The sequence below is a fragment of the Sinocyclocheilus grahami genome, unplaced genomic scaffold (assembly GCF_001515645.1).
Source record: "Sinocyclocheilus grahami isolate Dianchi unplaced genomic scaffold, SAMN03320097.WGS_v1.1 scaffold91.1, whole genome shotgun sequence".
NCBI lineage: Eukaryota > Metazoa > Chordata > Actinopteri > Cypriniformes > Cyprinidae > Sinocyclocheilus > Sinocyclocheilus grahami.
Genome location: NW_015505270.1, coordinates 1,261,990 through 1,282,963, shown reverse-complemented (window position 1 = coordinate 1,282,963; position 20,974 = coordinate 1,261,990). Strand labels below are relative to the sequence as shown.

Below are 20,974 nucleotides of genomic sequence, written 5' to 3'. Positions count from 1 at the left end.
CTCAGCTCTGTTCCTGAGGAAGAAGCTGGATCCTCATTGGTTGAGCCAGTGGTAGTTGCCACAGGATCTCAGAGGAAAGGCTTGAAGCGCCCTTCATCAAACAAAGATTATGATTACAAGGCACTTCTGCAAAAAGAGACTGAAAGGGCAGAAGCACAGCTTCGTCTGGCAGAGGAACAACTGACTCTGACCAAACTGCAGCAAACCAAGGCCAGACTTGAGATCCGCCTCCTAAAGGCTACGCTCAGACAAGCTGGTCTCTCCACATCAGATGAGGAAGTATGAAATTATTGTGGAGTATTTGACATTAAGTCTTTTATTTTTTAATTCAATACATCTATACTTGTTATAAATATCCTCAATGTACAGTGTTTGTGTTGTAGGTCTCAGATGAGTGGACTGCTGGAAGAGGATGGGGTGGGGTTTTTCTTGTTTTTAGTTTTTTTTTTTTTTTTTTTAAATGTGTGGGTTTTCATTTCAAATAAAAATAAACTTCTATTGACCCCACACTGGCTATTCTACTTGTTGCTCTTTACATATCTATAGTTCTACATTGTGATTTCCTATCCTGTTTGAGCACTGGTTATCCAGATTTGGTGATCCTGAAAAGTTCCTATCCGGATCAGATTGATCCAATCCGATGTTGCTTTAAAAAAACTGGCTCCAAAAGTAAACTGGATTATGTGATCACGGATCGCAAAAAAAGGATTACTAAATCCGGATCAATTTTATCCAGATTAAACCTTTTGAAAAACCGGGCCCTGGAGTTTCTTTTAATAAGCTAACGAGTTGAATCAGGTGTGTTTGATTAGGGAGACACACAAAATGTGCAGTGCTGGGGGGTGCCCAGGGTTGAGAAACAATGCTCTAACTTTTTAAAATTTTTAAATATTTTTTTTAATAAAAAAACAAACAAACGCTAGTTTTCTCTTTTTTTTATATTCTATCTACTTGTTTTTCTTTGTGTGTGTGTTTGTACACCATGCTACGTGTACTGCGTTAGGCTAACTGAGACTTGTCATTTGCACTTATATATTGTTGCTCTTTTGTTAGTTTTGACTGCTTTTATTGTCCTCATTTGTAAGTCGCTTTGGATAAAAGTGTCTGCTAAATGTAAATGTAGTTTTGTTTTTAGAATAAAACTAAGCTGTCCATGGAATGTCACCACTACAATTGCTGAACAAACTCTGGGTCACAGGATTGGTTTCACATACCATTCCACTGATCATCAACTTTCTCTGGATGCTTCTAATTTTTTTTATATGTGCATCTTTGTTTCCTTTCCTCGTGTCTTGGCTCCACCCCTTACGATGGAGGAATCAAAGGGAAACTTGTTTGCAAAGATTAAAATATAAACTACAATTATTGTGACATGTGAAGGAGGGGGTTTGTGTAATTTTTACATGAATCAGGTCTTTCAACGAGATACTATTTCCTCATAGTATACCTTCGGGTTGGGTATCGTTTGGGTTTTTTCCGATACTGCCAAAATCGATACTTTTAAAACTGTTCCGGTGCCTAAACGGTGTCCAATCCTGGCCCTGGAGGGCCACAGTACTATAGATTTTAGCTCCAACACACTTGCCTGCAGGTTTCTAGTGAGTCTGAAGACCTTGGTTAGCTAGTTCAGGTGTGTTTAATTAAGGTTAAAGATAAACTCTGCTGGATAGTGACTCTCCAGGAACAGGTTTGGACACCCCTGCTCCAGAATCGTCTTCGCTTTAATATTTAACATTCATGTGCATTTATTTATTCATGCCCTTTCATATTTTGTTATATTTAACTACATTCAGAACATTTTATTTATTATTACAGTATGATGCTGTTGTGTGATGTTAAAGGGCTCTCAAGGCTTTTTTTTTTACAACATCAAAATATATAGATTTAATAGATGTATGAAGTAATAGAAGAATAATGTACACATGACTTACAGAGTTGAACAAGCTATTGTGCCTGAAATGATTGGTATTCTTTATATCACTTATGACTGGGTATTTAAAAAATGTAACTGAATAAGTGAATGAAAATAATTCATTTTCTGACATCCTTTCATATAAAGTGTGGGACTAAAATGTCGATAAGAGCATTGTGTGATGGGATGCACGTTCACCAAACACCAACATCAGCCCTTGACCCCCATCATATCCCAAATACAAACACCAAATTATTAAAACAACCAATTGTGCAAAAATAATACCGAGATAAGCTATAATATTTTAATTCATTAATATTTTAATAGGAGCGTAGGGTCTCTAGATAGGGGGCAGTAACATTGCAACACATTATCTCAACGTTGTCTAACATCCTTCACGCTCAGTTAGGCATTTTGATTGACAGCAAGTACGTCCAATGAGCGCTACATTTAGAACCACATACCTCGATTAGACCCGCCCACACTGTGTGCATCAGCATCAAGCTAAGGTCACTCTCATTCGGGAACTTACCCAGCACTGCACAACACCAGCAAAGGAGAGATTTGCTGCAAATCCACAACCAAAATGTCTCTGTCAAACAAACTCACTTTGGACAAGGTGAACATTATCTCAACGTTGTCTAACATCCTTCACGCTCAGTTAGGCATTTTGATTGACAGCAAGTACGTCCAATGAGCGCTACATTTAGAACCACATACCTCGATTAGACCCGCCCACACTGTGTGCATCAGCATCAAGCTAAGGTCACTCTCATTCGGGAACTTACCCAGCACTGCACAACACCAGCGAAGGAGAGATTTGCTGCAAATCCACAACCAAAATGTCTCTGTCAAACAAACTCACTTTGGACAAGGTGGATGTGAAAGGGAAGCGCGTGATCATGAGGCGAGTATGAATTGTCACCGGCACATTCCGTTTTATGACTTACTAAAGATATTTCAGCATGCTCGTGCTCTCCATTTATGGGATATGCTGTATGGCTTAATGTAGGCACATACAAATTTAGCTTGAATTGTTTTGGGCGTCGCTCAAGGTTATGCGAAAGCACGCCGCGCGAGTTCAATCATTGATAACCGGAAGTGTATCTGTCATGCGTCACGTTTGAGGGATTCCAGATACGTGCCGAATGGCAGATACACCAAAAGCACGTGCAGATCCTCTAATATCTGTCATAACTCCGTTGTATTCAAATAAATGCAGATTCTTAAGAAAGTTCTGACGCAATTAGATCCCGTAGACGCTGTGAATATGTCTTGGTGAAATGATGACACCACCCATCTACAAATGTCAAATGGTCAGGGAGCCTCTGGTCACTTTATTTGTGTATTATACCGACAACCAGTACGTTTTCACATCACATGCTGTTTTATAAAGTCTTTTGCACGTGTGCTGGCGGGTTTATACCAGTATGCACGTTCATTTAGTGGCGTGTTCGTACTTGTTATATGCTATTCGTGTCAGTCACGCATGCAAGCTATTTTTTTTCATGCACATAAATGAAGATTGTTTATAAAATGTTCCGCTAAACGACGCCCACATCTTCTCAGCAGCTTTTAGCATAATATACCTTTGGTATTCCGAACGCAGTCAAAAGGCCTGCCAGCAAAAAGTCCACATTGGCCGACAAACCCGCCCCGCCCACACTATATAAATATCCAAATGCTGTATAATTTTGAATAAGTAATTAGTAGCCATTTTAAGTGTTTCACGATGAGTCAGTAAATATCCCTACAGTTGCAATGACCCGTGCTCTTACAACGTCCACAGTCTGGTTCCAAACTGCAATAATATTGTCTAATATCTTATCAGGCCGATACCGATAACAGAAAAAATGAGCATTTATCGGCCGATACCGATATGGTGGCCGATATATCGTGCATCCCTAATATTAATAATATAACATTAGCCTGTGCATTGACTCTTCCCTGAATACATCTGAACAGTGTTGGGAGTAACTCATTACAAGTAACGCGAGTTACGTAATCAGATTACTTTTGTCAAGTAACTAGTAAAGTAACGCATTACCTTTTTAATTTACAAGAAAATATCTGAGTTACTTTTTCAAAAAAGTAATGCCAGTTACTTTGTTTTCCCATTTATTGACTGACAGCTCTCCTGCCCCCATATTGAAAGAAATCGGAAGTGCAGAGGAGTTGTGTGCGCTGAGAACATGATGTTACTGTAGTTCTAGACTAACTGTGAATGTGCATTAATTCATCCCACTCACAAAAAATTCAAAATGAATTAAAACGGTGAAATGCAAACTCAGAATATGACGCAAACCTGCAATAACTAAATATGTTAAATAACACAAATGTATCTAATCCCATTTTATTAACCGATGTCTTTGCTGCTGACCTTCGACGATCCAGTTCAACCGTACTAATAAGCAAAAATGACTTTAGATAAACTAACAATTGTGCTTTGTTTTTTTATTGCTGAAGAGATAAATCATGGCATTTTATGTAGCTAATTCTATAGTAGATCAATTTCTTTTTCTCTCTCTCCAATAGGGTTGACTTCAACGTGCCTATGAAGGACAAGACGATAACCAATAACCAGAGGTGAGATGGATATTGCTGATATAACATTTTGTTACTTTTTCTTTTTTCCTTATCTAGCCAACAATGGTTCTTTCTCATCCTGTCGAAATATTGCAATGTTTTTATCATTAAAATGTGTCCACAGTTTTGTTTATAAATTATCATTTATTTATTCATGTCTACGTATTATTGCAAAATTTGAAAGAACTAATAAAGTTCTAGACATGATTTGAGCATTACTTGTAATGACGATTTCAACAAAGAAATGAACAGTGTTTACAACTTAATAAATATTAGTTTCTATAATGTCAACAGTACTATTTAAAAGTGTATTTGGTTTGAAATTGGTAAAAATACCAATTTGTGATTACAAAATGTATTTTATTATTTATTTTTTTGTAAAGAACTGACTCCCTTTTGAAAGACATGTTGGCCATGTGCTACAGAATTTGTAACTAATAATATATATACTCTCATCAGAATCAAGGCTGCAGTCCCATCAATTCAATATTGTTTAGATAATGGGGCCAAAGCTGTAGTTCTGATGAGCCACTTGGGCCGGCCAGATGGAGTCCCCATGCCAGACAAGTACTCTCTGGAGCCTGTGGTTGCAGAACTCAAGAACCTGCTGGGAAAGTAAGAGAGTTCAGTATAGACTTTTAACCTACACATTCTACACCATCAGTTAGAAATAATATAAACCTTCAAGCTACATCTGTTTGACAGCAGTGATGTTATATAGCTTTACTGCATAAACATAAGAAATGTATGGTAGAAAATCATTCTCAAGCTGACATCTTAATAGCAATGCATACATAATTCAGCTTATTGCTTCGCCACCAACCTTGCTGTTTAATTTGCCTGTGAAGAGACATTCAGTTCCTGAAGGACTGTGTGGGTCCAGATGTGGAGAAAGCCTGTGCAGACCCACCTGTAGGTTCTGTCATTCTGCTGGAGAACCTGCGGTTCCATGTGGCCGAGGAGGGCAAAGGCAAAGACGCATCGGGTAACAAGGTTAGTGCACCGTACATCTGCACTGTACATAAGTGGCCCTGCAGAAAGTGCTTGGTCATCTTACAGGGCTTTTGCCGAGTTTTTAAAATCAAATGGAAGACTTTTAAGACCTGCACAAATAAAATGAATACAGTCCACACAGAGCAGATTCCACACAAATTCTAAATCAATAATATATCTCAGATTCGTTTAATAATTAAACAAGATGGAGAGCACACCTTCAGGGTGGCCCAAAGAGAAGCCACAAGAGTTTACATTGAATTAAATATCATACCATATTAAATACCACAGCTATCCAGAATTTTAATTTTTTTTATGCAGACTGCAACGTTTAATAATTATCAAGTCCAAAATACAAGGAGACTCTTATTTTGAAATGTGTATGCTTTACTACTTCCAGCTGCTAGTTAAAAAAGCAGCCACAACACGTTAAAATATAAACTCCGTAAAGTAAACATTGTCACAATTCATCAGTAGTAAAACATAAGCAATCACTCAGCATAAATGTGCGTAAATGTATTAAATAATTGTTAACCGTTCTAGAACAGCGAGCCTGTAGAATGCACTGCAGTGGCGTGTTTTAAAATGTACAAATTTAAGACCGCTTAAAATGATAATTAAGACTTTTGCTATAACATTTAAGATACTGAATAAAACTACAATGACTGTTAAACTTTTTTATTTATTTATTATTGAACTGTACTGTTTTTAATGTAAATAGACAATGTTCTTATTCAGAAATGTTGAACTGATATATTTGAAAAAAGTATCACCTTAATGTATTTTAGATTTTTTTTAAACATTTAAGATACTGAATAAAACTACAATGACTGTTAAACTTTTCTTTTTATTTATTATTGAACTGTACTGTTTTTAATGTAAATAGACAATGTTCTTATTCAGAAATGTTGAACTGATATATTTGAAAAAAGTATCACCTTAATGTATTTTAGATTTTTTTTATGTCTAGTATTAACGTGAAATGTCTTGTATAGCTTCTTGTTAATTGTAAGACTTTTATTTATTTTGTTTTCGCCATTAAGATAGCCTTGCTTCTGACATGGCATTAAAAAATAAATAAGATACTGATTAAACTTAAGACCATAAGGTCAGTAGGATCTGTGGCCTTAAATGCCATGTGCTCAAAAAAAGAAAAAGAAGTGAGAACTGGTTATTTGGTGTAGCTTTTCAATACGGACTCTTACAACTACAGATATTCAATATCAACTAATCAGTAAAGGAAGCCCTCTAAAATTAGGCTGGTTTCACCAATCTTACCAAATCATTCTGTTTTGGCTCAAGAAGCTAATAATTGGCTTTTATCATTATGTCAAATCTTATCTACAAACCACAAGCTACTACTGTCAAAGGCAATTGGTGGCTTTGCGTGCATGTGGAGATACTGTACGCAGCTGACCTATTGACATTTGTAAGAAGGTCATATGTGATCATGTGGCTTTTCTGGTCCTCGGAGCCCTGGCTGGAATGCATACTGGGAAGGGGAGAAGAGAAAGAGAGAGGGACGAGTAAAGAGCAAAGAGCAAAGAAAGAGACAGGGAAACTGCTATGGTCTTTGCTGGCAGGCAACTGCAGTGAACTTGCACTTGGCATTTTCTAGGCACCTGTGTAACCTTTCATTCACCGTAGTTCAGAAGTCATAAACTTTGAGTGCATACGGACAGCAGTAATGTGATCATAATTGTAAGTACGTTGGTCTTGATCCAGGGGTCTTACTGTAACTGGGATTAAAATACTTTCATCAGTTTACTGTGCAAACACACTAAGTGCACCATTTTTGGTTTACACATTATTTATTTGTTTTGAAACGTGTACAAATGTGTGCTAAATTGGTTCGACCAATGGCGTGAGTTTAGGGTGGGACTATATGTTAATCACACTAAAGGCCTGCACACATCAAGACAAGTATTCAGTGAGAAAGTTTGTTGCGATAAACATTTGAATTTGAGTGAACGGTTGTTAATGGGTCTTTTCAGACTGACATTTGCATACTATTGATGTGAGAAGTTTTTTTACGAAGAGAGGTAACTGCATTTTCATTTAGCCCATCTGCCATTTTTTACATATTGATCTGAACAGACAAATCTATGGAAGCCCGTTTCCGCCCTAGGGATGTAACGGTATGAAAATTTCTTATCACAATTATAGTGACCAAAATTATCACGGTTATCAGTATTAACACGGTATTGTTCAAATGTGCTGGAGATGTTAAAAAGTACCGACACATGAATCACTTCACCAAGTTTTATATTTAAAAATCAACAAACAACAAATAAAATGACTTTTTGTTTGCATAATCACAACAATAACATTATCAATGATGTTCGGATTTTAAATGACGACTTGACTGACAACAGTTTAATAGCATGTTGAAATATCTAATGTAGATGTTCAAATAAAGCTTTGAAAAAGTTTCATAAAAAGGTAAACCTCACATTTCGGCCGTTAAATAAAGAAAATATATAAGTCCAAATGATAATTGATTAATTAATGATTATATGTATTTAATCGGCTCCATAAATAATTCTAGATAACTTATCTGAATTGTTTAAATGTGTAGAATCCACATAAGCTTGTTTTTCATCAACCGGTCAAAATTTACAGCAGGGCATGCAAATTCAGTCCGTTTTTGGCCAGAGAGAAACTGCACAGGCTGAATGTAAATATAAGTCTCTGTAAATCCACTCTCTGACACTATGGCGCTGATGGAAAAGCTGAATTAGAGCTGTTTCTCGTAACCTCCGTGGACAAAGCAGTATTGTGATTAAGAGCACTTCCTTTAGGTATTACATGGAGCGACGATGAAAACAAAATGCCATCGAATCGTTTCTGAAGACAGTCAGAACCTTCAGAGGTACATTCATATAATTCATTCATTCATATATTCATTAGTATAATTCCCTTAGCACTCTTTTAAAACCTCCCAGCTTCTCCACCCTGTTTTCACTCAAAACGAAACTACTCTGTGTGCTGTGCGCACGTGAGACTGTTACTGAAAACTGTGCTTTATGCTGGACAGGGTTTATTTATCGCCAGTTGTTCAAATTGCGGTAATCTAATACGGTTTTAATGATAATTAAAAGATGAAAACGGAAATACTAACCGTGGGGAGTTTTAGCATGATTTATCGTCAAACTGGTAATCGTTACATCCCTATTTCTGCCACTGAATAAAAAAATAGAAAGGGTATTTGTGACTTTTTATCTCAGAATTCTGACAGTTTTTCTCACAATTCTGACTTTATGAAGTCAGAATTGCGTGTAGACTTGCAATTCTGAGGAATAAAGTCAATATCAAAGCTTGCAATTGCGAGAAAAAAGTCAGAATTGACTTTTTTCTCAGAATTGCGAGTTTATATCTCGCAATTCTGACTTAAATTGTAACACGTTATAAGCAAGTTATAAAGTCCGAATTGGGAAATATAAACTCGTAACTGTAAGAAAATATCGGCCTTTTTTCCACTCAGAATTGGACTATATTCAAGATTGAGATATAGCTACTAGATTGAGAAAATTAGTCCGAATGGAGAAAAAAAGTCAGAACGGAAATACTAACCGTGGGGAGTTTTAGCATGATTTATCGTCAAACTGGTCATCGTTACATCCCTATTTCTGCCACTGAATAAAAAAATAGAAAGGGTATTTGTGACTTTTTATCTCAGAATTCTGACAGTTTTTCTCACAATTCTGACTTTATGAAGTCAGAATTGCGTGTAGACTTGCAATTCTGAGGAATAAAGTCAATATCAAAGCTTGCAATTGCGAGAAAAAAGTCAGAATTGACTTTTTTTTCTCAGAATTGCGAGTTTATATCTCGCAATTCTGACTTAAATTGTAACACGCAATTGAAAACGGAAATACTAACCGTGGGGAGTTTTAGCATGATTTATCGTCAAACTGGTAATCGTTACATCCCTATTTCTGCCACTGAATAAAAAAATAGAAAGGGTATTTGTGACTTTTTATCTCAGAATTCTGACAGTTTTTCTCACAATTCTGACTTTATGAAGTCAGAATTGCGTGTAGACTTGCAATTCTGAGGAATAAAGTCAATATCAAAGCTTGCAATTGCGAGAAAAAAAAGTCAGAATTGACTTTTTTCTCAGAATTGCGAGTTTATATCTCGCAATTCTGACTTAAATTGTAACACGTTATAAGCAAGTTATAAAGTCCGAATTGGGAAATATAAACTCGTAACTGTAAGAAAATATCGGCCTTTTTTCCACTCAGAATTGGACTATATTCAAGATTGAGATATAGCTACTAGATTGAGAAAATTAGTCCGAATGGAGAAAAAAAGTCAGAATCGTGAGATAGTCGCAATTACTTTTTTTTTTTTTCAGTGGCGGAAACGGTCTTCCATGCAAATCACATTTTAAAAAATTGGATAGAATTTTCACAAACAAACAACAAACATTTTTGTTGGTGTGAACAGACCTTAATGCCAAAAAGGGGGAGCATTTCACATTTTTTCTGCAGACATCACGCATCTTAAATTTATTTTTTTTATTCTTCAAGTGGCATGTAACCTATAAGTGATTTTGATTCCTCTTTTCAGACCAAAGCAAGTCAGGGGGAAATCGATTCTTTCCGAGCCTCCCTATCCAAGCTGGGTGATGTCTACGTCAACGATGCCTTTGGAACTGCGCACAGAGCTCATAGGTGCTCTATTACATAAAACAGTGATAGAAAAATAGAAATGATCAAGTTTAGACTGTTAAATGTTTTTTCCCTTGTTTTTTTTTTATAAGTCTTAATTTTTTAACTTTAATGTCTCACTCTAGCTCCATGGTTGGAGTGAATCTCCCTCAGAAAGCAGCTGGTTTTCTGATGAAGAAAGAGCTGGACTACTTTGCCATGGCCCTTGAGAAACCACAGAAGCCTTTCTTGGCCATTCTCGGAGGGTGAGTGTTAATTATGGAGTACTTTGATTGCTTATATTTTAGTTCTTAATACTGTCTTGGTTAAGGAGGATAAGTTTTAACTAGGTGTAGTTATTAAAAACGTAAAGACCTTGCATGTGCTTGCAAGATCTTGTCCATGACCAAAGGAAAGGCTTTTAGAGTTTTACGGAGTTCATCAGCAGTATACTGAACTTCTAAAAAATATATAATGGAAGATATCATGTGAGATGCTTTTCTAGAATGCATCTGTCTTCTCCCACTTGTAAAAACCTTTAGAAAGCATCAGTGACAGTCCAGGAATAGACGAGTTTATCCTCTTATGCTACAATAGGACGTGTGACAATATCCTTCTTGCTCTATGCTTCTTTAAGCCTCACCTCCCATATCTGGCTGTAGAAAGAATTGTGTTCATTTAAACATTTGTTGATTTCTAGTTTCATGTCCTGTTAGTGAAATGGTGAGACCTTTGTGATGCAACTATGCAGGATGCAATGATGAAACTCACTTAAACCAGATTAGCAATGATCAGAACAAAGTTTTCTTGTGGAAATGGAAGGTTCAATGCAAATGACTTTCTGAAGTCAAAGTCCAGGCCATTTCACAGCTTACACGCATACTATGTCTTTCTTTCTTTTTTTTTTCTCCCTGAAAGCATCCACCCCTGCACATTCATTGGCTCATTTCCAGTTGTGACTAAAGCAGTCTGTGTCTGGGGTTTGTCCCAATAACAAAGTTCACTGAAGGAATTGACCCACTGATAAGCTGTACTGCAATGCACAACAAGCCTTAAAGTTATGTCTCATAAATAAACCGTTCTAGGGCACTTCCTGCAATTTCTCAGAAGCGGAAGTTTCTCAGTTTCATCCCAAAAAAGATTTCCGTTTAAAAATGAGTATTTCATTGAAAAGGCTTTGTTTGAATGATTGTTGCTTTGATCGTACAGGGCCAAGGTCAAAGATAAGATTCAGCTGATCAACAACATGTTGGACAAGGTGAATGAGATGATCATTGGTGGGGGAATGGCCTTTACTTTCCTCAAGGTTCTCAAGAACATGGAGGTGAGTGGCTTGAAGCTTCATTCAAACTGCAAACTAAAGTGCCCAACTGCATTTTTTGTTTGTTTTATTTTTTTACATTTATTAGTGTATTATAGAAATGTGTATATATATATATATATATATATATATATATATATATATATATATATTATATATATAAAATGTCCCATTGAATAATATATATATATATATATTAGGGCTGGGTAAAAAATATCGATATCTCGATATTAATCGATTCTCATTTTTACGGAACGATATCGATTCTTAAATCCCAAAAATGGATTAGTCTAGCCTGTTTTCAGTAATTTGGACGGAACGTATTGTGCTTGGGTACTTTTAATATGAAACAAAGTCTCAGATTTCAAATTCTCTCCATTGTATTGCAGTATTCAAACAATAAATGCTGTTTTAGCGCTGTTTAATGTGGAGTGACAGATCGCTGTTGCGCCTCGATCAACAGCAGCAGCGCGAGGCGCACGTGAACTGATCATCTCCTCCACATTAATACCAGTTTCAGCACAAAATAAACATGAATAAACATCCGAAGGTAAGTTAAATGAAAGAGTACAACTTTACAATCCGTATTCTGTCTCATGTAATCGCTCAATCAGTGGTTCAGCTGCGCAAAGACGTCAATATAACAGCTCGTAAACAATGTCACGTAACGTCACATTTACCTCAGAAAAACATATTTTGTGACCATTAACTCATTAGTCAGATAGAAAAATTAACTGTAGAGAGGGACATTTTGCTAAATATATGCACAATATAACATAATCATGATACATTTGACTGTTCTTCAGTGTTTAAGATATGTTTAAATAAATCCATCAGGTTTTTATGACAGCCACCAATATGTATATATTAAAAAATAGACTAATTGAAGTACACATTATGTAATTGTAACTTTATTATTTAAAAAACTTCATTGTGTAATTTTAACAAATCAGTCAACCTTTAACCTTCAGTATTATAGTAATGTAGTACAAACTGACTCATGTATATTTTACAGCATTAGTTGAGAGATTTTTTTTTTTCCTTGAGAAAATTTGGCATGAACTGTACCTGATATATATCCAAAATAATCGATATCGAATCGAATCGCAAGCTTTTGAATGAGAATCGAATCGTGAAATTTGTGTCAAAACCCAGCCCTTCTATATATACAGTGGGTACGGAAAGTATTCAGACCCCCTTAAATTTTTCACTCTTTGTTATATTGCAGCCATTTGCTAAAATCATTTAAGTTCATTTTTTTTCCTCATTAATGTACACACAGCACCCCATATTGACAGAAAAACACATTGACGAGAAGGCGGTGACAGGGTCTGCATCAGTAGCCGATGGTATTCCAGCTGGCTGGATGGTAAGGCGGACAAATGTTAAGATTGTTTAGAGCTGTATGATCTTCTCCACTTCCTCTGAAGTGAACTAGAAATGGTTCTGCTTCTGTCCAGGGTCTAGACTGTGGTTCTGAGAGCTCAAAGCTCTATGCAGAGGCTGTAGCCAGAGCCAAGCAGATTGTGTGGAATGGACCTGTTGGTGTGTTTGAGTGGGACAACTTCTCTCGTGGAACCAAGAACTTGATGGACAAAGTTGTGGATGCGACCAAAAATGGCTGCATCACCATTATTGGTAAGAATTTAATTCCATAGTTTAAGTTCTTGCCTGAAATGCACGTAATGGCGCATATCTAATAGAATGGAGGTTGACCGCAAGGTTATTATAGTTTTGAATTTTTGAATTCGTTTTATTTCAAATTTGCTATAAAATTCAGTTGTTTTTATTAGTTTCATTAATATTTTTGTTAGTTTTTATTTTGTGAACACGTTTTTATATAGTTTAGTTTCAGTTTTAATTAAAGTTTAGCAGAATTAACAGATCACTTCCAGAGCGCAGGCCAAAGAAAGACATAGGCATAATTTAACCTTAGTGAGGCAAACATATAGCGAGACAAAATTAACGCATGCTGAGATTGATCAGATAGTAAAAGTATACAAATATACGCCAAAGAAAGCAGTCAAGCCTTTTTTACTAAATTAATCTACACAAGTTGCGCTTAATGCCATATCCAATGATGTGTGTTGAGATATTTAGTATGAAAATAGGCTAAATATAGCCTGATTTGGTTATTTCTTATTTAACCAGAATCATGATATTGTAACTTGTGGTGTCTTGCTCACTTTTCTTGCTCACCTAATGTTGGTTTGATTGCTTGTGTTACATGATAAAATAAATAATCTTGCTTACCTGATGTTATAGATTTAATGCGAGTGCGGTTCGGGTCGCAACTGGCGGTCTTTGTCAAACGTTTTTGGTCTGGTACAGAATCAAATTAGTACTGCTGTCAGATAATGGGTCGGGTGTTCTGTTAAGTACTGCTGGTGCACGTTTAACAAACAGGACCCGTGCAGACTGCTTTGCGTCTCTCCGTCAGATAACCCCATGTGCGTGATGCGCCATTACAGGTAGGCTATTTCCCTAAACCTCCACACAGCTCGTATATTTTTCCGCCAAGGGGTGAGAACGTAATGATTACGAAAACTATTATTTATTTTTGCTAATTATTTTATTTCAGTTTGTTTTTCAATAACTGTTGTTAGTCCAGTTTCGTTTTAGTTTTTCAATTATTTTGACGTTTTTATTTTATTTCAGTTTACGAAATAGTTTTTTCATCAATCGTTTTAGTCTTAGTTTTAGTTTTCGTTTACAAAAATAACCTTGGTTGACCGATATATATGGCCAGGGCCAATATTATCTGCTGATATTTGGCTATTTTTAATTATCGGCATTGCCTGATTAGTGTCATGAACGGTACTTTTATTCAGCTTCTGAGTTGAGACGATGAACTGAATAACAGTTCTGTGTAATAATTGAAAGGCAAATGCTGTAATTCTTTATTCCTAAACTGTCAGCAAATACACATTTTAATCAAGTCTTTAAATACCTAATGAAAATTTAATGCCACAAATCTTGGCGAATCTAGCTGTTAGATCTTGTGTGTATAGCCTGCATAAAATGCTTGAACCCTGTGCATGAAAGTTCACGCAAGGATCCAAGCCATGGGAATTGAATGCGAGCAGGAGAGTTCTGCCATCACTGGAGATGCACGAGCCAGCAACTTGAAATCCTTGAATTCAAACTATACAGTGCAATATCAGTTATTTACTATCATTAAATTAAATGGTGTGATGTGATATATAGTTCTATTGACTTATTTCTTCAGTCATTGGCCACTCAGCTCTCTAAGATATCGCCATCGGTCGTTTAAAAAGAATTTCGGTCCATGTCAGTCAACCACTATAATAAACTATACTAATTGACATCTTTATTTCTTTAAATTCAGGTGGGGGAGACACAGCAACCTGCTGTGCCAAGTGGGACACAGAAGACAAGGTCAGTCATGTGAGCACAGGAGGCGGAGCCAGTCTGGAGCTGCTGGAGGGTAAAGTGTTGCCTGGTGTTGATGCCCTCAGCAACGCATAATTGCTCTGAGCCTCTTCTGCCAAGGGTTGGGAAGCTGTCATTCTTACTCACTCAGCATTTGTTCAGTGTTCTATCACCTGCAAATGACAACTACTCCACTCTCTATGGACTCTCTGACCTGTTGACTCATGCACATTCAGATCATCCATTTGCTTATCTTCTATCAAATAACCTAAAGCGTTTCTCATTCAAGATTTTTTCATCCATTATGAGTGAAAGGTTGACATCAGCAGTAATGGCTGTTCCTGTTATGGTTGTTATATTCGAGAAGATGGGTCATTTGTTTTATCTGCTTAAGTGTTAATGTGTCCCATTGTAGTCTGAATGTGTGCATAGTGTAATCGTTGTGTTGTAATTCAAAAGTTTATATTTGATATTTGTGGCCTCCCCACAGATGTTGAGTACCTGTAATACTGTAGACACTTTCCTCCCCATATTGCACTTGTCATCCTTGACCTGCAGCTTATGAGATGGATGTTCCGCACTGGAATTATTATGATGGGCTAATTGTTAGACCCAGGCGACATGTCGTGGAGTAAGAATGAAAATAATAATAAAAATCATAAAAATCAGAACTTTTGCTTCAAGTAATTTTTTTTTTGTTCGCAGCCAGTGTGGTATTGTGGTATTATGAGAGATGGTAGTTACCAGAAAACAATGTGACAACACTAAAGAAATTACACTTTGCTACAATGTAAAGTAGTGAGTGTACAGCTTGTATAACAGTGTAAATTTACTGTCCCCTCAAAATAACTCAACATTAATGTCTAAACCGCTGGAAACAATAGTGAGTACACCCCTAAGTGAAAATGTCTAAATTGGGCCCAAAGTGTCAATATTTTGTGTGGCCACCATTATTTTCCAGCACTGCCTTAACCCTCTTGGGCATGGAGTTCACCAGAGCTTCACAGGTTGCCACTGGAGTCCTCTTCTGTTGAGTTATTTTGAGGGGACAGCAAATTTACACTGTTATACAAGCTGTACACTCACTACTTTACATTGTAGCAAAGTGTCATTTCTTCAGTGTTGTCATGTGAAAAGATATAATAAAACATTTACAAAAACGTGAGGGGTGTACTCACTTCTGTGAGATACTGTATGCTAGTGGCAATTTGTGAATACGCTCATGGTTGTTTTACCTCACTTTACCTCACATTTGTCAAGTTTATAATCTCAAAATTAGTTTTGTCCAAATAACACATCATATGAACTGAATTCTAATGTAAATATTACAGCTGGACGTTAAAGTTAACAAAGACAATAATTAAAAGAAAAGAAAAAAACATGGGTATCTAAATAAGTTTAACAAAAAGTGGCTCACCCTATATAAATACATCCAACTTTCTATTAAGTGAGCCAAAGACAGCTGTAGGCTACTATACCAAACTTTCTTTATTTCCGACTCGAAATTAATCTGGAAATAATACTTAATGTTCTGTTGTACAGTACGGCTCGTCGTGAGATTTAAATTGTTGTTGGGGGTCGTGTATTCTAGACTACATTTCCCATAATGCACGATATTGTCTTAGCTCCGCCCTCACCTGCTGAGGTGTGTATGCGTCATTCAGCACAACACAGCTGTGAGCGAAAAGTGCGGGGTTGTTTTCGGGATTAAGGTAAAATATGATTTTAAACTCGCTTCACTTCAACCCACAACTTTGGTAAAAAGCCTGAAGTCGAGAACTTTATGTTAGTGAATTGTTTGTTGTTTGTATGTTTATATTCATTGCTTGTGTGACGTTAATTTCCAAGGAAGGAACGATGCTGAAGGAGAGAGTGTAAATGCAAGCAAGCATGATTTCAGTCGAGGACTGGAGCCCAGACCAAGTGTCCACATGGATAAAGCATATTGGATTTCCTCAATATGCGCAGAGTTTTGTGGGTGAGGTGATTCATTTTCATCGAACATCTGAAGAGTTACAACAGCACAAATACATTAACATTTAAAAGGCTGTAGTTTGTGAAATGTGACAACATGCCCCGTAGGTGGGGTACATTGTAACATCTGAGGGGCACGTTGTAACATGACCATATAACAGCTTAAAATGGTATCTGATTGCATGAAAAAAAAAAAATACAAGACAAACTAAAAGATTTTGTCAATAAAATATTTATTTAAAATAAAATAATGCAGTTTTTTAAGAATGAAAAATAATCTGATTTTGGAGTTTGACAATGATCACATTGCAACCATGCTTGGGACGGCCCACATAAACGAGCCTAAATGCTTTACATGTCTTGAAATAATAATTTCTTAACATTAAACATTGACTGTCAGTCTTTATTCACCTGTTTCTCGTCGTTTATCATTCAAATGTATTAAAGTAAATAGTGTGAATTACATCGCTAATGTCATAGAATAGCACATTGTAACGCAGTGTTACAACATACCCCATCTGCGCAACTGGAATTTAAAACTGGTTACTGTCTTCTGATAGTTAGCGAAGCATTAAAATAATTTAAACTGATAAATAACAGATTGGAGATTAAAATAGCAGATGTGTCTCAATTTAAAATGAGTAATAAAAACTGAGATGAAAAATTGACTTAAGCCAGAAATATAATATTACTATGGTCAAATAAATGTTCAGCGATATCTTAAAGACTTTTGAATTTTGGCGCACTTTTTTTCTCTATATAATGTTGATATAGTAACTAGTAAATGCTGTAAATTTGGTTATGCTAGCATGTGTGGAAATATTTAAACCACGTGTGTTACAACTTACCCCACGTTACTTTGTGCCCCGCGCTCCCCTATAACTAATTACTAATACGATTTCAGTAATAATATTACAGTTACCATCCATAAAACAGCTAGTTACTTAGTTACTTTTGATGCCTCAACCCCTACTGATTTGAAATCCAATAATTCCTATATTTATTTTCATAATTTTCACCACTCGCTCAGGCACATGAAGTCACCAGTGCATCAGGAAATCTTGGAATATGGAAACGCTTGCATTCAGGGAATGGAAATATTACCATACACTGATTTTGTCAGGGGAAAGCTAAGGTGATCTGAACACAGATGTGGAAGTTGTGGCTTCACTCTGTATATATTACTTTACTCTGGCATTACATGGCTTGCCCACCCACATCCATCTGATCCCGATATAATGATATATTACTATAATTAAAAATCCTATGAACTTATGTGATTTCTTTTGATAAAATACTTCATGAAATTTAATGATACTGTAGATATAGGCAGGGTCGAACAATGGCAAACAGGTATATGGCGGGCAAAACACAAGAATAGTCCCAGGGCTAGCGTAGGTCACCGATCGGCAGACAGAATCACAGGGGCGAGACGAGAGGGAGAAATCCAGGAAAACAGGCAAAGATCAGAAACTGCAAAAACAGGCAAGGCAAAACACGGAGACTCGAAAAGGGGTACAGGCTAAACAATACTCAGTAGAGAAAGGTGGTTAGAGTGGGTGTTATATAGTGAGTGAGGTGATTAGAAACAGCTGTGTGCAATGAGTGCAATCAGTGCAGTGTGCAAATCGTGCAAAGAATGAAGGGTTATGTAGTCCGGGGTGCTATGCAACAGTTTGTATTGTGCGAGAGTCAATGTAATGGAAAGGGTGACCTCTGGTGGTGAATAAACGGAAGTCCATGGACCGAATTCGTGACACCAACACTGATTGTGATACCATTATATTTCGATATACTGTATATTTGTATTTCTATATACTATATACTCCTCAATATGACTATTTTTCCATGGTTACCTCTCATAAGATTAATAGAGTATATAAACATAGTTTTACATATTTATGTCTTCCCAGAAAATGGCGTTTCTGGATTAGACCTTTTGGAAGTCACTGGTTCAGTTTTAGGTAAGACTTTTTTGTCTTACATTTTTTTATAAACTAAAAGACACTTTCAGGCATGATTTTAAGCCTTTTTTATTACCTGTCTTGACATTTATGTTTAATGTCGCTGGTTGCATATGTGTGAATTAGTTTGCATTGAATATTTGTTGCAATCGCACGCAAAAAAAGAAAAGAAATCTCAATGTTTTTTTTTGTCATATTGTAGTCTGTTTCTCAGTATGGTAGGTACTGGTAATATATTTATTGTACAGGTTTGGGCCTGTTAGTAACAATCCTTTGTTGTATTCAAAACCCCAAAATAAACACTTCCATTGGACATTTACCATTACTTCAAACAAATGTAGCTATTCATCTTAGAAAGTAAGAAAGGATAGAGGCATTATAGGGTGTGCTATGTTTATTTAGTAGAAAGGCATTTTTTAGCACTGGCTGATGTCATGCTATTATCATTAAGCTTGTGCAAATGCAGCCATTGGATATTATTCTGAAGCTGTCTGGTTACTACAAAGAAATATTAACAATTATACACTAAGCAATTTTTTGTGTGTGTGTTAAATTCACTGTTGTGGTTGTCAAAACTAAGGGATGATATTTTGTCTTTATATTTTACAGCTCCTAACTGTATTCCATTAAATTATGTAAGATTAATATACCAACCTATTTGAGTTATTCATATCAATTTGTTACTATAAAAATGTACTGATAACAAAGGTGGTACAATGGAACGCCACATGATGACTCTACATTCATCAAAATCGGACTGTCCAGTAGCTGTAATAATATAATTATTGAGTAAAATGTACATTGTCTTTTAAAATATATTTGGCAACATACAGTCTTTTTCCAAAATTTGAAATACATTAAAGTAATTGTGTTGGTCACATATGCAGGATATATTAACATAGGCTATTAATATATAACTTTTAAAGTTGTCAACTCCTGGTCTACTTTTGCTGGTAAGCTTGTGTACTGTAAATTCTGAGCTGGGTAAATTACTTGAAAATTGAATTCCGTTACTGATTCCCAATTACATGACAGAAATTGTTGTTAGTTACGTAATCCATTACATTACACATTTTAGGTAATAATCAGACTACTTTTAGATTACTTTTGACCTAACTTGTTTATCACATTGATTTAAATAGGATAATCGTGTACCATATTGATATAAAAATACATAGGGAAAGAAAATATATTAATTGTTATTAACAATATGAAGTGCATTAAACATTACAGGTTTTCCAAACTGGGGTTCATGAGGGAACTGCAGGGGTTGGTGAGTTTAATGAAAAGCTAATAATTAATTACATCATAAAAATGTCAAATTAAAATTAATTATTTTAAAAATAACAACAATTCAAATAAAACACTTACTAAAAGATTAAATAATTTATTTGTTTACCTGCATGTCATGTGACCATTAACCAACGTCAGAGAACAGTGAACATGCACATTTGATACTTAATAATTAAAATATTTATTTTAAAATCTCAGGGGTACTTCAAGTAAATATAGTAGGTGAAAGAGGTTTGGCTGACAAAAAAAAAAGGTTTGGGAATCCCTGCATTAATTGTAAATAAGAAATTATTTGTGAAGAAAAGAATTTGTGCATTTTAATGTGTTTAAAGGGGTCATATGATGCTGCTAAAAAGATGTAAAAAGTGTATTTGGTGTAATGAAATGTTTATGCGGTTTAAGGTAAAAAAAAAAAAAAACATTATTTTCCACATACTGTACATTATTGTTTCTCCTCTATGCCCTGCCCTTCTGAAACACGTCGATTTTTACAAGCTCATTGGTCTGAAAAGCGAGGTGTGCTGTGATTGGCCAGCTATCCAGTGCGTTGTGATTGGCCGAATACCTCAAGCGTGTGACGGAAATGTTACGCCCCTTACCATATTGTGATGCCCTGCTGCACACATCTGAATATTTGGGTTGAAGTGTTCTGGAACAGTGTTGTAAATACAACTTGACCACTGATTTCTAGTCGTGTCCTCTTTTGGAAGACCAAACAAAGAAGTTTCGCTTTCACAACAAAACACAGCGTCACACACGACAGGCTAGAGTGAGCGGCGGCGGGTTGCGGTAACCACATGTGCCGACCCCGGGCTGGACTCCGCTTCGTCCACGGTGAAAGCCGATCCGGCGATCCACAGCACGAAGTTGATGCATTTCCTCA

At 36.1% G+C, this 20,974-nt stretch overlaps 2 protein-coding genes across 4 annotated transcripts in view; both read left to right on the top strand.

Moving 5' to 3' along the window:
- Nucleotides 1-2,635: 2,635 nt before the first annotated feature.
- LOC107587214 (phosphoglycerate kinase 1) lies at nucleotides 2,636-15,528 on the top strand. The gene is given in 10 exon segments (XM_016274905.1): nucleotides 2,636-2,819; nucleotides 4,448-4,498; nucleotides 4,958-5,113; nucleotides 5,347-5,491; nucleotides 10,067-10,170; nucleotides 10,293-10,412; nucleotides 11,356-11,531; nucleotides 12,766-12,836; nucleotides 12,928-13,105; nucleotides 14,817-15,528. Coding segments are annotated over 10 exon segments (1,206 nt in total). The 5' UTR covers nucleotides 2,636-2,754; the 3' UTR covers nucleotides 14,957-15,528.
- Nucleotides 15,529-16,577: 1,049 nt separating this feature from the next.
- LOC107587213 (angiomotin-like) overlaps nucleotides 16,578-20,974 on the top strand; it is a 62,557-nt gene continuing 58,160 nt past the window's right edge. The window contains exons 1-3 of one of the 3 annotated variants that reach the window (XM_016274900.1): nucleotides 16,578-16,617; nucleotides 16,709-16,838; nucleotides 18,748-18,798. In XM_016274900.1, the coding sequence (XP_016130386.1) occupies nucleotides 16,739-16,838; nucleotides 18,748-18,798 (151 nt within the window). In that variant the 5' untranslated portion in view covers nucleotides 16,578-16,617; nucleotides 16,709-16,738. Of the gene's footprint in view, nucleotides 16,618-16,684; nucleotides 16,839-18,747; nucleotides 18,799-20,974 lie in introns of those variants that run through there. The other 2 variants (XM_016274902.1, XM_016274901.1) reach the window with 2 other exon arrangements.